The sequence below is a fragment of the Perna viridis genome, chromosome 9, assembly GCF_037379345.1.
Source record: "Perna viridis isolate PV_CMFRI_1.1 ecotype Kerala chromosome 9, ASM3737934v1, whole genome shotgun sequence".
NCBI classification, from domain to species: domain Eukaryota; kingdom Metazoa; phylum Mollusca; class Bivalvia; order Mytilida; family Mytilidae; genus Perna; species Perna viridis.
Window position 1 is genome coordinate 24,357,445 of NC_142453.1, and position 16,264 is coordinate 24,373,708.

General features: G+C 32.9%; 1 protein-coding gene across 2 annotated transcripts in view; it reads right to left on the minus strand.

The window, feature by feature from the left end:
• The window catches only part of LOC148607450 (E3 ubiquitin-protein ligase TRIM37-like), a 32,048-nt gene that overhangs the window by 4,919 nt on the left and 10,865 nt on the right, over nt 1-16,264 (minus strand). For both annotated transcript variants that reach the window (XM_088545016.1, XM_088545015.1), the window contains exons 4-20: nt 15,805-15,927; nt 15,293-15,383; nt 14,911-15,033; nt 13,885-14,008; nt 12,439-12,631; nt 10,312-10,444; nt 9,404-9,480; nt 8,714-8,944; nt 8,002-8,065; nt 6,547-6,771; nt 5,622-5,734; nt 4,487-4,600; nt 3,662-3,744; nt 2,771-3,010; nt 1,959-2,201; nt 1,198-1,372; nt 694-776 (exon numbers count right to left, since the gene is read on the minus strand). In XM_088545016.1, coding sequence (XP_088401142.1) covers nt 694-776; nt 1,198-1,372; nt 1,959-2,201; nt 2,771-3,010; nt 3,662-3,744; nt 4,487-4,600; nt 5,622-5,734; nt 6,547-6,771; nt 8,002-8,065; nt 8,714-8,944; nt 9,404-9,480; nt 10,312-10,444; nt 12,439-12,631; nt 13,885-14,008; nt 14,911-15,033; nt 15,293-15,383; nt 15,805-15,927 — 2,435 coding nt within the window. The remainder of the gene's footprint in view (nt 1-693; nt 777-1,197; nt 1,373-1,958; nt 2,202-2,770; nt 3,011-3,661; nt 3,745-4,486; nt 4,601-5,621; nt 5,735-6,546; nt 6,772-8,001; nt 8,066-8,713; nt 8,945-9,403; nt 9,481-10,311; nt 10,445-12,438; nt 12,632-13,884; nt 14,009-14,910; nt 15,034-15,292; nt 15,384-15,804; nt 15,928-16,264) is intronic.

Consider the following 16,264-nt stretch of genomic DNA (forward strand, 5'->3'; position numbering starts at 1 on the left):
AGACCTGTCATGTATTGTCAATTGTTCCTATCTTCAAACCAATACTACGGTCCCTATCACTTCCTATCATAAAAGGAATCATTACCTTTATCATCTAATATTAATGTCATTTTCTTCTATTAATCTCCATGCCATTTTTTCAAAACAAAAAAAAAAGAAAATCTGTCTATAATTTTTAGAATAAACTAGATACCATTGAAATGGAATCCATCTTTGTAGGCCCCACTGTAGTACAGGCATGCACAGAACATTCAATTTACCATGCAAAACTTACAAACTCATTAGTTTGACCTTTATGTCAAAGTTCAAGGTCAAAGGTCATCAACCACAGTACGAGCACACATCTAATTGCTCTTATCTACCCTCATGCCCGATAACAAAAGCATACACCAATGACAAAAAGTAACAGCCTAGACAGGACTGGTTACTAATTAATTACTATAGGGCATCTACCACACAGTAGCAGGGCCCTATTTATGAGTCAACTGATCAGTCCATTAGATCTACTGAAAACATTAATTTTCGTGGATTTTGTTAAATGAACATATTCGTGGGTATCGATTTTTGCTGTATCAAAAAATGGTTAGCGATATATAGTGTTAACAAATCCATTTTCGCGGTTTTCTGTCCACTGCAAAAATCCTGAAAATTAATACACGTACAGTATTTGCAGAAAATTTAAAAGTATCTTACCTAAATCTTTACTAGCACCAGATGAAGGTTTTTCATTTGAATCTTTCCTCTTTTTATTTCCACTCATATCTTCAGAGGGTTGACTGAAATAAAGAATATCCGAGACAAATCTTTGATTTTGTGCACCAGAATTACAATCATGGCAGGAAAATAAAAGAAGTGGGACATGTTACATGTAAATAAGAAAAAATCTCCTTAAGTTACATATTTTTTAAATCCTCAGAATCTTCAATTTTATGTGATGTGATCTGTAGAAATTGGAACTGAAAATAAGATATTTTTCAACCAGACACATCTACTAATCTCTATGATCCCTTTAAGTGTAAGGTTTGATAGCACTGTTTAGGAAGTAGGAAGTAGAAAGACCTAGTTTTGACAGGTATGGATGATGAGAATGGTCAAGCACTGACCTAATTTTGACAGATATGGATGATGAGAATGGTCAAGCACTGACCTAATTTTGACAGATAAGGATGACAGGTTTGGTAATTTATAAATACTGACCTAGTTTTGACGGATATGGAAGATGAGTATGATTGAGATGTTGGTAGGTCGTGGTATGCATCAAAGGATGTATCAGTTAATGATCCTTCCTCTAGTGTACTTGATAGTGAATGTTGGTCTGTGGAAATGTCATGAACTTTCTCGTTAGTGGCTTTCTCTTCTAACTTTGGCTCAGCTGTAATAATATAATGCAAGTTACAAAATTATTATATAACTGGTAAATAATTGAAAAAAAAAATAAGATTACAATGGTGAGTAGCTGAGAAACAAATATATGTATCATCAGAGTTGAGTTTTCCACTAGAAATTCTGTACATCTATTTATGATCATGGTGTTTTGGCATCATCCACTCTTATAAATACTTTCAAAACAAAAACCATAACGGGTTTCATTCTTTAGTTTTTGTTGAAGCATGCAAAACATGGTTAAGCTTGCAATATAGATATTGTATACCTGCTTCACATACAAAAAGCAATTCCTATTACAGATTTTCTGATGAATCAAATCCATCAACAAATCATTGCAGTGCTCTAGAATTTAAGAAATGATCTGCTTTCTGCACATTACATATCAACATGGAAAACCTGCAGATGAAACATTCCTTGGGCTAAATTTCATATGCCATGCATAACATGAAATAGGTAATTTAGAGCCCTGCACTAAAACCACTCCGGAGAATCTGATCCTATTATATTCTCCATCCAAATCCCAATGTATTGTGGCAAAATGGAAGACATACATGTAATAGTACATGCTTTACCTGCCAAAGACAACATCTTGCTGTGAAATTTCTTCTCCTCTTTCTTCGGAGCTGTATCTAAGCTCAGCCTATTCATGGCAGCAGTGATTCTCTTCACGACAGGAAGCCTATCTTCACTGGAAGACCCTTTCACAGACTGGCCATGCTTGGTGTCTTTGGTCACTCTTGTCATATCAGGTCTGTCTGCCTGTACACTCGATGATGATTCTGACACAGGAGTCTGCATCTTAAGCTTTTTATCAACTGTAAAGTGATTAAGCAATACAGTAAAACATAAATAAATTACTGTGATATCTCTTTAAGTTCTGTGATAAAATTTGTGTCAACTGTGTTATTAATTCTATGTATAATTCATCATCTGGATATAACAAATCTGGTTACGATGAATTTTAGTATGATGGAGCACTTTTAAATCATGGTAATTGACAATACATTCTTACAGAATAGAAATCTGTGAGACAATGCCAACTGCTTGTCCTGATACCCTAATATCACAAATTTAGAACATGGTTAAAATTAAAAGCAGGTCTTCAAACAAGAAGTTGTTGCTTCTAATGGTATAATACATTGGTTTATAAACTTTAACTGAACAATTCTTAAATGAAAGTGTATGACCAGTTTAACTTTAAATAGATCAATCTAATAAAATAGTTTAAAATTGTTTGCCAAAAAGTGTACACCTATCACCATATTTGTTTTTCATCATCAAAGAAACAATTTAACAATTTACAAATGTTTCATTGCAATTAAACAAGGGAACATTCAGAGGCACATCCAATTTTATCACAAAAAAAAACCAAAAAAAATCAAACCTTTCTTTTCACTTTTCACGATAGCTCTAGCTTCAATCTCATTGGTAACTGCAGCATTAGCAGCTGCTAGGGTTGAAGCTGCCAGTTCAGAAAATCTGGCATGAATGTGTTCTAGGACATTATCTGTGGACAAAGAACTCTTTTTCTTTGACTTAGATCGGTCCTCTTTCTTCTTGTGGAGGGCAGCTTGTACTTTCTCGAACCAGTCGGGACTCAGTCCAAGTCTGTCACCAGAACCATCTGCAACAAAGTTAATTGAGTGTATATAGTGCTTTGCCAAATGTACAGCAAAATTAATAAGGTAACTTTTGAAGTATCAGTTTGGAACATTGAGTGTAAGGAAGCTAATTAAACTAATTAACATAGAATTGAGCACAAAAACAGGTACGTTAGTCTTTCCAATTATCTTCCAAAGCTTGTTAAATTTTTTGCATTTCATATTAGGCACCAATCCATATGCCAATGATAGAGGTGATTCATGTGGCAGATATATCCCAACAAACAATGCTTTTTAGGACTCTAATGCAAACATTTCATAGAGCTACTGTCATTTCTACAAATGGATGTGCATTTAGTTGTGAGATTGTTTGAGAGATACATTCATCTCCCACACAATTCAACCAGATCAAGAACGATAACTCACGAAAAATATTATACACAAATTATATAATTTTTATCTCAAAGTGAAACAACCAAATGACAAACTAAGACTAGTTATGTGGTCTGTACCTGTTTCAGGACAGTTACTGACAAAGAAAATTTAAGTGATTTAAAGGGTTTGTAAAATGCATGAATCACCTCCTGCCTGATTTTTGTAAATACTGGTACTTAAGATGGAAGACAAACAGACTCTTCCACAATGTGGGAGTGGAACCAAATATCCATACATACCCCCAAAAGCAGCCGACCATGGCCTGGTGTCAGAGGCCTTCTCTTTAAACAGCTGTCGGATCAAGGCTTCATCATCTTCACCTCTGTAATGTCAAGATAGATTTGAGTTCAAATACATCTGAAATAATACTTCAACACACAAATACAGGAACAAAACAAAAGATTTTATGGTTAGTTTGGAATGCTCGCCCTACAAAAAAAAAAGAACTGTGAACAGGTACCAAAAGGATATCCACCACAACAACTTAAGATGCCTTAGAAACACCCGACAATCATCCTCTGTGCATATTGACATATTTTACTCAACTTTCATATTAAGATGCAAAGAAGGAAGGACATTTTTGTTTTAATATAACACCAAAAACTTAGAATGTGATACAGAGAATAAATTAAAACTTCTTAGTTAAACTTCCCAAATTAATTGAAAATTGAAAGGGTTCAAAGGCTTCCAAGTACTGGAACTAAGGAATCTTCCTGAAACTTTGATGAATCCTTACTATTTGAGGAATGTTTAAAATTTTTTAACAGATTTCAAAATAACTGATTTGGGGCAGTTTGTTTTCATAAACTGCCTCACGGTTTATAAAAATGTAAACTCGCCCAAACCAGGTTATTTCCTATAACCTGTTAAAAAAGGATTAATTTTTAAAACAATATTTTCTTTGGGATTATTTGAATTGGGGACTGCAAATCGATTAACATTTATGATGTCACAGTACCATACCTGGTTATACAAATAACCTAGTTTGCTCAAGAGGAGACAGCCAATCAGAAGGCTTGTTACAAATAAAATCAACCTATAGTTATGAATAAATGATCACATACTTCTCTGTCCCTGTGATGTTAGACATAGACTTGTGAGTGGTACCGTGAGCTCCTAATCTGTCAAGGTCATTCTCCTCCCACCTCATGTTGTTTTCAACATCATTATCTAATGACCTAAAAACACATACTCATACATGTAGATAGATTAAAGTATAATGTTCATCTTAACTCGTTAAGATATCAGAATCAGGAAAAATCTATGAGTTATGACCTGCAATTGTTAATTTTTTATTACGTGTACGTAGACAACAACAGTACACTGACTTGACATAAAACAGATACTTGTAAACGTATTAGGTTTGTGAATTCTTTCAAGTGAACATATTTTCAAGTATAAATTTTCGCTGTACAAAAAATGATTAGTGTTATATACATATAGGGTTAAAAGTCAATTTTGCAGGTATTATTTTTCACTTTGTTTATGTGCACTGTGAAAATTGCAAATATAAGTACACTGTAAAAATTAGTAGGTTTACAGTATACTGATAAGGCTTAGAAAATGTGAAAATGAGGCTGTGCCAGGCATTTTTGGTTTGAGCCAATTCATTATTCAAAGTTTTTGTCAAGTCAGTGCACTGTTATTGTTTTTTAAACTGCAAAAAAAAAAAATGAATAATGATAATGTTTTCAACCATAAAAATAATGTTTTAGATTCACTGAGGTCATACCCCTGCAACTTCAATACAATGTAATATGTGTGATGTCACAACAAAAAGTTAATATTCAGTCAGTGACAGCATATTACACATACATGTAAGTATACACAGGTAAAATGCCATACATGTGCATATGCATGACACATGCATGGAATTTTTACTCTAGTAAAAATTCCAAATTAGTTTGGGTCAGAATCTCAAAAAGGAGGTGCACAATGTGAGTAAGTAAAAAAGATTCTGTGAAAGTTTCATTAAATTTTATTCAGTTGTGTATGGGGACCCCTTAAGAGATAGGCACTGCATGCATAACAGAAGGAAGGAAGGAAAAAGTATGGAGAGAAGGATGGACACCCCTCAAAGTAGGGGGTATAAAAAGAATAATAACATTAAAAATCTTGATTTGAAAAAAGCAGAATTCTGCATTAAAACAGAAGAAAATCAGCTCTCAAAAATTCATAGCAAAGTTAACAAGAACATACATGGTTTCTTCATCAATGTCGTTCTCATCATTGTTTTCAGTGGGTACCAAGACTTGTTCCTCCAGTACCATTCTGGTCTCTTCTAGATCATCTATATCACCTTCACTTAATCCCTGTAAGTATATACAATTTTCTAAAACCTATCACATATTGAAGGAGAGTAGTTCCAGGGAGCCAAATGTAATTAAAAAAGTTTTTAGATGTATAAAACCCTACACTGCATCAAGCTTTAAAAGTGATTTCTGTTCTCAAATTGTGGAATTTTCAAACCAAAAGTGCGATGATTTTCTGATTGATTGATTGTTGGGGTTTAACTTCCGAGCAGCAATATTTCAGCTATATTTAGACAATGAACATGAAATGGATGATGAAATGAACATGAAATGATGAAATGAAAAAAAGGGATGGGACACAACAATAATATGGTTGAAAAATTTTGATTGCCACTAGAAAAAGGGAGAGATGGGTAAGGTCGGGCAATTTAGCCTCCTGTGGTGGAGTGCAAAGGTTCCTATTCCTATCGAATACCACAGCAGGGTTCTTTCGTGAGTGAGGAACGTGGCATCTTTCCCAACACAGTGCACCACTATGGTTTGCGGTCAGGTTTTCCGTATTATAGCCTGACAACCCCAGCATGTAACACGCCAGGGGGACCCCATTCCACCACCTGGGGCACACATCCCAGTTGCTCTGTAGGCAGAGCGTCTAGCCCCCGGCTAGGTTTCTGAGCACTATTTAGTCGCATTTTAGGACAAGCTTAGAGCTGCTGCAGGCCTATTCTATTGACACCCCAACCTGCACGGGGCGCGATGATTTTATGGGGGGAACAATAAGAATTGTATTCATTGGTTCTAATTGCATGACAAACATGAAAATCTGAATTCCACTTTAAACTTGAAGGAAGGCAGACCTAAACTATCTATACCTCATTTGAATCTGTAGTGTCATTATCAGACGTGACGTCACCATTATCATTGTCTGAATGTTCTATCTCTATCTCAGACCCAGTCCCAGGGTGTAATGGTTTGGGATGTAGTATAGGGTGCTTGGTGGCTGGATTGTCACCTCCATGAGCCTCAATAAGAGGCAGAGGTGATTCTGCTGAGGTCCCTCTCTTTGACCTCCTTGACATTTCAATGAGAAGCAACCTCTGAAAAAAGGAAGAATCAACTGCTGTGAAAAAAGAGGATTAAAGACAATCTAAAATAAAATGAATTTCAAATACACTGATACTGAATATCTTTTTTTATCTGCAAACAGGGATAGAAACTGATAGTTACCCAGTACTCAATAAGAAGTCTTATTTTTTGTTTGTTTTTTGTTTTAACAAAATAATGCATTTCCCTTGAGAAAAAACATTCTTTTCAGTATTTAAGCATCCTTTAAGATGAAGTTATCAAATGTCATGAGGTACCCCTGGGGAGGCACCTTTCACCAAGAAAGTCACCCATAGAAGTTCTAGTGATGTTTTGTATTAAACTCTATATTTTGGGAAGAGACCTAATACCAACCCATATACAAAGAATAAAAGTGTCTTCCCCATGTACCTCATATGTTTTACTGGAACAGCCATAAAACATTTGGATGAAGTCTTTTTCTCAATACAAAGTAGCAACAACTTTTTTGTTACACCAACACAAAATTAAATTTACAAGTGTGATGTATGACTAGACAGTGAAATCTGAAAATAGACCTCATTGATACACAGGAAGCTCGTTGGTGCCTTAGGCCAAACCAAAAATTATAAATCTGTTTCCCACTACCTTACCTACCTAAATACAATTTAAAGTCTAGATTGCTTTCCCATTTACGCAAAGTAAAATGTTTTTGAAAATAAAATAATTTCCCTTCCTACCTATGCTATTTTTCCCTTGCTGATAACAGTAAACAAGACTAATCTTTTTTTGGGGCTTATTTCCCAGCAGGGTTGTAGAGGATAAGTAACTAAGTAGCACTCCAGAAAAGAATCATGCAAAATGTGATTCATGGTTGGAAAGCCTACATACATGTATTTTTATTTTTTATATTTTGTTTAAAATGTTATAGTTAACAGAAATTAACATGTGGCTTTTCATGTAACCCATGCTCATAGGAGATAAAAATTATATAGGAGAGAAAAAAATTGTATAGAATGTACTGTAGAATTCAAAATTAAGGGAGATAATTCTGTAAATGTCACTAAAATACAATAGAAACTGTTGGATTTTCCATCTGAATTATCTCTTGAGAGCAGACAGATTGAAATGAATAATTATACATTTCATAATATAGACCTATAAAGCAACTTAATAACAAAAATAAAAATATCTACCTTTTTTTTTCACATATTACACAATTTGCACAATTCTTACAAAGACAAGTAAAAAGACAAATAACATACCTCTTGCATGTCATTTAGTTGCGTCATATATTGGCTCTGATAAAACTCTAACTGGTTAATATACCTACAAAATATTCATCATGCATATTTCTGTTTAGAAGGACAACAGCAAGAACATACTACAGACCCTATCTAATATAATCATGTTAACTTATAAAGACTTTCCAAGCAGTTTCTTTACATTCTGAACATGATTTTACTACTATAAATTCTGAAATTATTGCAATGTTTTTATTATTTTAAAAAATTCTACTGATTATAAATTGTAATAATTAAAACTTTTGACACAACTAATGTGTGTTTTTTATTCAAATTTGCAAAAGCTATGAACACTTTACTGACAAAATCACAAGAATTAAAGCATGAAATAATTTATTAACTTGCAGTAATCATCTGTTTAACCAGCATTCTCCCAGACTATTATAGCCCTGTACTTCGCAGTGCTATGATTTCTTAGGACTGTTCTATCAGTAATTAATTTTAGTTAGAATGCACTATGGGCACTGTGCCATAATTTTGGAGGCAGGCCAGAAGAGCTGTGCTATGCCAGTAAGCACTGTGCTGTGGTTAACCTGTACAATATTAAAGAGATTTGGTTGACTGATTTTAAAGTACATTCAAAATGGTACAGAGATTAATTTGGAATGAATCAATAGCCTTCCACTTCGTAGGTCTATAGTTTTCAAAATTTTTGGATTACAAAAATACTTACCAGTGTTGGTCCCTACATTTCTGGTAAAAAGTTGGAGGTCTGACTTGGAATCGTAGTACTAGTGTATCTGTTTCTGTATCCAGATATCCTTCACTGGCAAGAAGATCTAGGCGGAAAAACCTGTTGTATCCCCAGCACTCACCTACCTCAAAGTCTGAGGCAAACTCCCGTACAATGTTCTTACTGGAGTCACGACTAGCTTGGTGTACCATTTCTACCCTGTATTCGTATCTGAAGAACACAATTTAAATTAAGTATTTTCAATTATGGTATTCCTACAAAAATATGTAAAAAAAACCCCTAGAAAATGAAGACATTTTTATCAATATTCAGTTGCACTTCTTTGAAATGTTTATATTTATTCATTTAAACTTTTTTAAAATTTGTTAAACTTACTATTTCTTGAAGACGACAAGAACTGGATTAAAAACATGTTTACTGTGAAAAAAAAAATTACTGTGAAGTTGAAAACAAAATATATTTAAACATGGGAGAAAAAACAAAGTATTTGATGTACAGACAGACGGACAAGACAGAATCAAAATGTCTTCCTTAGAAAAAAGGGGGGCACATTAGAAACAATACAACACAATTCTTTTTCTTTTTCAAAATTGACTTGTACTGGTCTTTGTCATGCTCCAAGCATTGCCATTTAATAAAATGCTTTCTTTTGGCTTGAATGCCACTTACTTGGATGTTTCTGACAGACCAGCTGATAGCTCTAGGAATACTGACAGATAATTTCCTCGGACAACTCCATTACCATCCTAGCAAATAAAAGTTACATGATAATAATTCAATCTTTTCTGTGAAGGGATAGAATATTGCTACCAAGTTTCTGAGGTATATTTGTGTTTCACTGACAAAGCATCACTAATGATAAACCAGACAATGTGATGCACCTCCACTTTACACGGACACAACTGTATACACAACCAAATGTGCCACATATGATAATCATATGACAATCATATGATATTTAACATGTGGTATTCATATGATTATCTTATGGTGCTTGATTCATATGATAATCATATGATGCAAACTATCTGATTCTCATGTGTGGCACATTTGCCTGTGTAGCCAAACACACAAAGCAGGACTACCCTAGAAACGATGCCCCCGCACAGGAAAGGTACGTCTATTGACACTTAGGCAACACAATAAATAAGCAACTTTTCACAGCTAAGTAGGTTTTCTACCAATTCCCATAAACATATACATGTGTATAAAGAAAAAATGTTGATCAAAATATTTAAAGTCTTATACTAAAAAGACAGGATTGGTTTCACAATGCTGATATGGATCAAATATCATCACAAAAATTTGGACGTACCACACAAGTTGCAGGAAGCATTTTCCAAGAAAATTGGAATTTTTCAAAAGAGTAATGGAAGCATCCAACTATGTATTTATACTCTTTTTCAAAGTTTTATTTTAATGGTGCAAGCACATAGCATCCATCAAAAAAAAAAAAAAAAAAAAAAAAACACAAAATTTTGTTGTATACAATTTTGACTAATTTTACACCTGCCATATGGTATACAGTTGTTAAAACCTAGCAGTTGTAATTTTACAGTAAAGGAGTCTGAACTTACTGGGTAAACTTTAAGTCTCCAGCTTAGTCCGGAAACATTCAAAGGCTGACTGTACACTGGATCAGCTCTCTGCTGTAGCACGCTGAAGTTTTTCATCACAAATGTACTGGTATCATAAGGTGGTACAATCTCACTATAGAAAAATAGAAATGAAACTGCTTTAAATTTGAGATTCCTTCTTCAATGAAAAAGTATTTAACAAGTACATATATATATTTCATAAAATGTTTGTTTTACATGATTAAATCTCATTTTTAACTACTAAAGTACTGCACAGTTGTCAACCACTTTTTGATACAATCGGTACAAAAGAATTGTGTTATTCATAATTTGGCACTTTTGTCAGTAATCATCATAAAAATTGAAATGAACATCTCAAAAATGTCTTCAGACAAAAATATGTTTCGTTCATTACTCTGAATCAATAAGATTTTTCTTAACAAAGATCTATAACATCCGTGAATCTGGAATGTACTGAATGATCCAAAACCCACATGTGCTTATTTGAATAGTCTCGGCAAAGTGTCTATGTTATAAGAACAAGTTTTCTAAACTGGGGATCGTCTGAATATAGCTGAAGTATTGCTGCTCGGACGTTAAACCCCAACAAACAAACAAACCAACTAAACTGGGGACGCTTCGGACTGGAAATAATCAGAAATCTGCAAATAATAGACTGTTGACTGTATTTCAACCAGAAATTCATACAGGTTGGCATCTATGGTACAGTGAAACCTGTCTAAACTGGTCCCCTTTTGGATTTAAATAGGTGTCTGATTGATCAAGGTTAGAATAAATTATAATTGATATAAAGGGACTTTAATAATGTCTGGTTAAGCCAGGTTTTCTGGATTATTCAATGTCTGGTTTAGAAAGGTTTTCTGGATTATTCAATGTTTTGTTTAGACAGGTTTCCTGGATTATTCAATGTCTGGTTTAGAAAGGTTTTCTGGATTATTCAATGTTTGGTTTAAATAGGTTTCATTGTCCAATGAATGATGATTCAATCTTATACTGCAATCTTTTCTACTTGCAATGAAAGTGTCATAATCAAAGTGCTGTCAGCACTGGAGGTATTTGATTCTTGTGAACATTGTAGCATGAACAAAGTTTCTAAGATTACATTATGTAAAATAAAATTGGGATCACAAATTTGCATTTTTCATATTTAATATCAAGAACGGTTTTTTCCTAATATGTATAAACCGGATGTCAATCCATACTTCTGATCCAACTTCATACACAAATACAAATTTTGTTCCATTTCACCTTTTTCCTTAATTTTTAAAACTTTCCAAAAGTTAATTTGCATTAACATTAAAAAACTACAGTAACAGATTATTTATCATACAATGTACTCAATTAAAACCAATTTCAGCTTAAGAAAAAAAATTTCCTTAATGAACATAAGATTTCCAAAAACTTGACACTTTTATTCGTTTGAATTTTTCTGCCAATTTTACTTGGTTAAAATCACTGCTCTTCACTTCCTCTTTATTAATGATTAACTATTAATAAAAGGCTGGAAAATTTAACTGATAAGTGTGTTAAATGGAATATGCTTAACATATTTTATGCTTCATGACACATTACTGCAGGAACTTAATTTCCTAAATACAAATTTATTACTAAATATGACCTTTCAAGGCCAAAAAGGAGTCCCTCAAATCTTCAGTTGACAAGAAGACTAAATTTCAATTTTATTTGCAGAAATAATAGAATATTATTCATGTGAATAAATGTAAGAAAATATTTACTGGTTATAAAAGAGGTACTGAATGATATAAAAGGTATTACATTTGGACTATATTTTTGTGTAGTGTTCAGAAATAGTAGGGAAGTTCCAGTGATAGATAGGCGACATAAGGTATTTTGATAAATCAATAACCTAAAAATTTGTATGCTAAAGAAAATAGTGCGCATGTATCAAAATTATCTATTCTTGTGAATTAGACTAATCTTAAAGCCTTACCGGTACTCCTTTGAAAAGTTACTTGGTAAAGTCAACTGAGATTGGAGTGACAAAGGAAGCCTAAGGTTCCCACTGAACCTCTTTGAATGCACCAAAAATGATCTATTCAAGTGAATTAAATAAATGTTAAAGGCCTTACTCCTATGAAAAATTACCTAGTAAATTCAGCTGGGACTGCAGCAGTGACAAAGGAGGCCATAGGTTTCCTCTGAACCTCTTTGAACATTTCAACCAGTTCAGTGCTGATATTAATCAGTTCATTTTTACCACATGTAGTTAACTTCTGGTTAACTTTCTGTATTAAAGACTCTAACAGTTCTGTTTCCTGTGTTAAGTGACTTCTCTGACCTGAAAGTGAAAGAATATGAGGAACATAGATAATTCAATGAACTGCAATTAATCTCCCCAAAATTTTAATTTCTAAATTGCAACATTTGTATTATTACATAAAATGTGACTGACTTAAATGCACATTGCCATAATAAAATTCATGTCATAGCTTTTTAACACAATAACGAATCTTTCTTAAATTGCAAAAACTCATAAAAAAAAAATCATATTTTTGACGAAAATGACACACCTGCATTAGGCAATGCAGGCAATACATTCTGAATTTACAGAATCTTAAATCATCTTGAGTATCAATGGTTTGTAAACCCATTTTAAACCAGTTTTCTTTTTTATAACAACCAAATATCATACTTATTTATTAACATTTTTATAGCTCTAGTTATATTACTGTCTGTAATCCTGTCATGTCAAACTCTCCGAAGACGTAAGAAATGAGAAAATCATTCAAGTTTAACAAAATTATTAATAAGGTGAAACATCAATGACATCCTACATTTTTAGATTCTCCGAGAGATGAATGGCTCAAAATTGTTCTGTCGGAAGTGACATAAATCTACACTTTTAGATTCTCTGAGAGATGAATGGCTCAAAATTGTTCTGTCGGAAGTGACATAAATCTACATTTTTAGATCCTCTGAGAGATGAATGGCTCAAAATTGTTCTGTCGGAAGTGACATAAATCTACATTTTTAGATCCTCTGAGAGATGAATGGCTCAAAATTGTTCTGTCGGAAGTGACATGAATGGGAAAGAATAATCAAGGGAACCAAGGTTATAGCGGTATTCAAAAGAATGTAATCCAGGGACAATGACCAGACATGGAAAACAGACATACACAACAAAGAACATGAAGTAACTAAAATCATATATACAAAGTAACAAAAGCAAATGAGCAACTCAGACTCAAACTAAAAATTGGGAGATGATGTATGCAGTTAGGAAGACTTTGAACTTTTAACACTGATGCACAGTTGGGTTGCAAAAAGACATACATATTCCCATTGGTTCAAACATCAGCAATATAAGAACTAGGCAATGCATTAAGCAAAGTAAAATGTCATTTGAGTAAAAATTACTCCATCCCTCAAAGGTAAAGCCAAAATATCACACTAAACTATATGTACTAACAAAATACATAAGATCAAAGGATTGTTCTGAAAAAAAAAAAAAAGTAACAGCTTCATCATTTTTGCATGGAAAGGTCATGATGAAGTTATCTGAACTCTTTGAAATTCACCTGTAATTCTTACCCATTAAAGTAAGTAATTTAGATTTCAGTTGTGATTCTAATCTGGCTATCATCAATTCCACAGCATTTCTGATTTCTCTCACTCTCTCATCTTTGGCAGTTTTGACACTTTCTATATTCCTCTCCTGAAGTTATGAAATTTGAACAGTCAAACATGTTTTGTAATGAATCACTAAAAAAATATCCAATGAAAGATAATTTATCTTCATGGGCTACTTTAATTTTTTCTAGATAATTGCAATTGTTTGTCAAAGACTAGACAAGATTTTATTTACAAGAAGGACAAAATTATAGGTGCATCAATTATTTCAAACATTTCACACAAAGATCACAGAAAACTCTGAAAGCATTTGATATTAATACAATAAAGATAATTCATAAAACATAAAAAATTTTTTGACAATGTTCCTAGTAGTTCTTGTACAGAACATAAAGTTGCATGCATGGTCGACCTACGCATACCCCTACTCGTACAGGAAGTTGATATTAGTCATGTTCAAAATTGCTCACAACATATGCCCCATCTATACAAATTGCTATAAAATTTGGATGGACCGTCAAGGTGATTCCAATATACCACCGACTTGTATCATAGGAATAAGATATGCTCAGGGTTTGAAACAAAGACATACAGCAAATATTCATTTAATTTTCTGTTGAATGTATATAAAATTACAGGAATTTAGTGTAGACCTGCATGATTTCTCATGGACAATATCCATCAGTCCATCACTTAAATCAAACATTGTATGATGCTATCTTGGGCTAAAAAGTATATTTTACAAAATCCCAAAATTTTAAATCCTTTATAGAAAGACTAATATATTGTTTACTTAATCTTTCTCAGATTTTCTAAAAGAAACATTTTCATAAGTATTATTTTCCTTAATCATATTAATAATTATAATTTTTTTTTTTAATTTGGAAACTTTGAGATATGTAATTACTTTTCATGTACATTATTCTTTGTTCTTTCATGTCTAAGACAAATAATTGTGAAAATCATCATTTTGCAAGTTATACTAACCACATCTTGAACAAGACTGATTAACTCAACATGTCTCCTCTTTAACTGGTTTAACTCATCAGTAATCTTCTTCACATGTTCATCATAAACACCATCCAAAGGTTTAAATGTATGACCAGAGTGCTGTTAAAAGAAATGATCTTCAACATAAGCATGACTTTATTTTGAAATAATTCGATTTCAGATGTAACAGACATAATTTGGTAGGTTTTTAACATGCAAGAATTACCTACTGTCTGATTTAAAAAAAAAAAACCTGCTACTTAAATCTTTATAATATCAGGATAATTGGTCCAACAAACAATGGCAAATTATTCATATTTCACAATTTTACTAATTTATATCTAGTGAATTTTCTAAAACCACACCAATGGGTACTCACTGTGCCTCCCCATAAAGCACACTGATGACATATTGACTGTTTACATGTCCAACAATACACACTCAATTTCTCTCCATGATGTTCATCGCATCTGTAAAGAAAAAAAAAAGGAACAAAAAATAACATTTTTTTACCCACTTACTATCTACTTCTGCATGATTCTTACCTGGAGCTTTACAAGAGTATAAAATTAGGGCAATGATGGATTATTAAGTGATGCCCCAAAATATAATGTTGAAAAAAGGTGGATGGCAAAATGTTCAAAACTGCCAAACTAAAAAACTACATGGAGTTTGCTGAAAATTGATCTTAACCTGTATTTTATGGTACTAAATAAATGTGCAAAGTTTTTAAAAAAATTGTTGATTGATTCTCAAAATATCTTCTGGAAACTGTCAGAGGATGGACAGACAGACTCACAACTTTTCAAAGGATATCACAAAATCCTTGCCACTTTTTGGCAGGGTATAATGAAAATGCAGGACAATGAAAGCTAATATAAATATACTCACTTGTCTCTTTCAGGTTCATCCTTTTTAGTAGGTGAAGGAGCACATTCCTTCAGAGAATCTAATTGGTTGGTTACTTCCTCAGCCCATCTACAGTTCACCAACTCATGTATATGTAACGAAGCTCTGAAAACAGATTTAGAAAACAATTAAGCACAAATATGTGTTAATACATGTATTAATTGACAGTTGTAGAGTTGGGCTCAATTTGATGCCTTAGAATATTAATTATTTATAATTTTCAAAAATATGGGGAAATAATTGGAGCTTAAATTGTTTATTTGTAATACATGTATAAATCAACTCTTGATTCTCTGGCACATGAGCAAACTTTACATATATATATACATACATGTACATACAATATGTCTGGACAGAAGTTGAAAATCTTTTTCATGATTGACTTTCAACATACCTTATTTTGAGACAAGACAGACATACTTCAAAATTCAACACCTCCCTT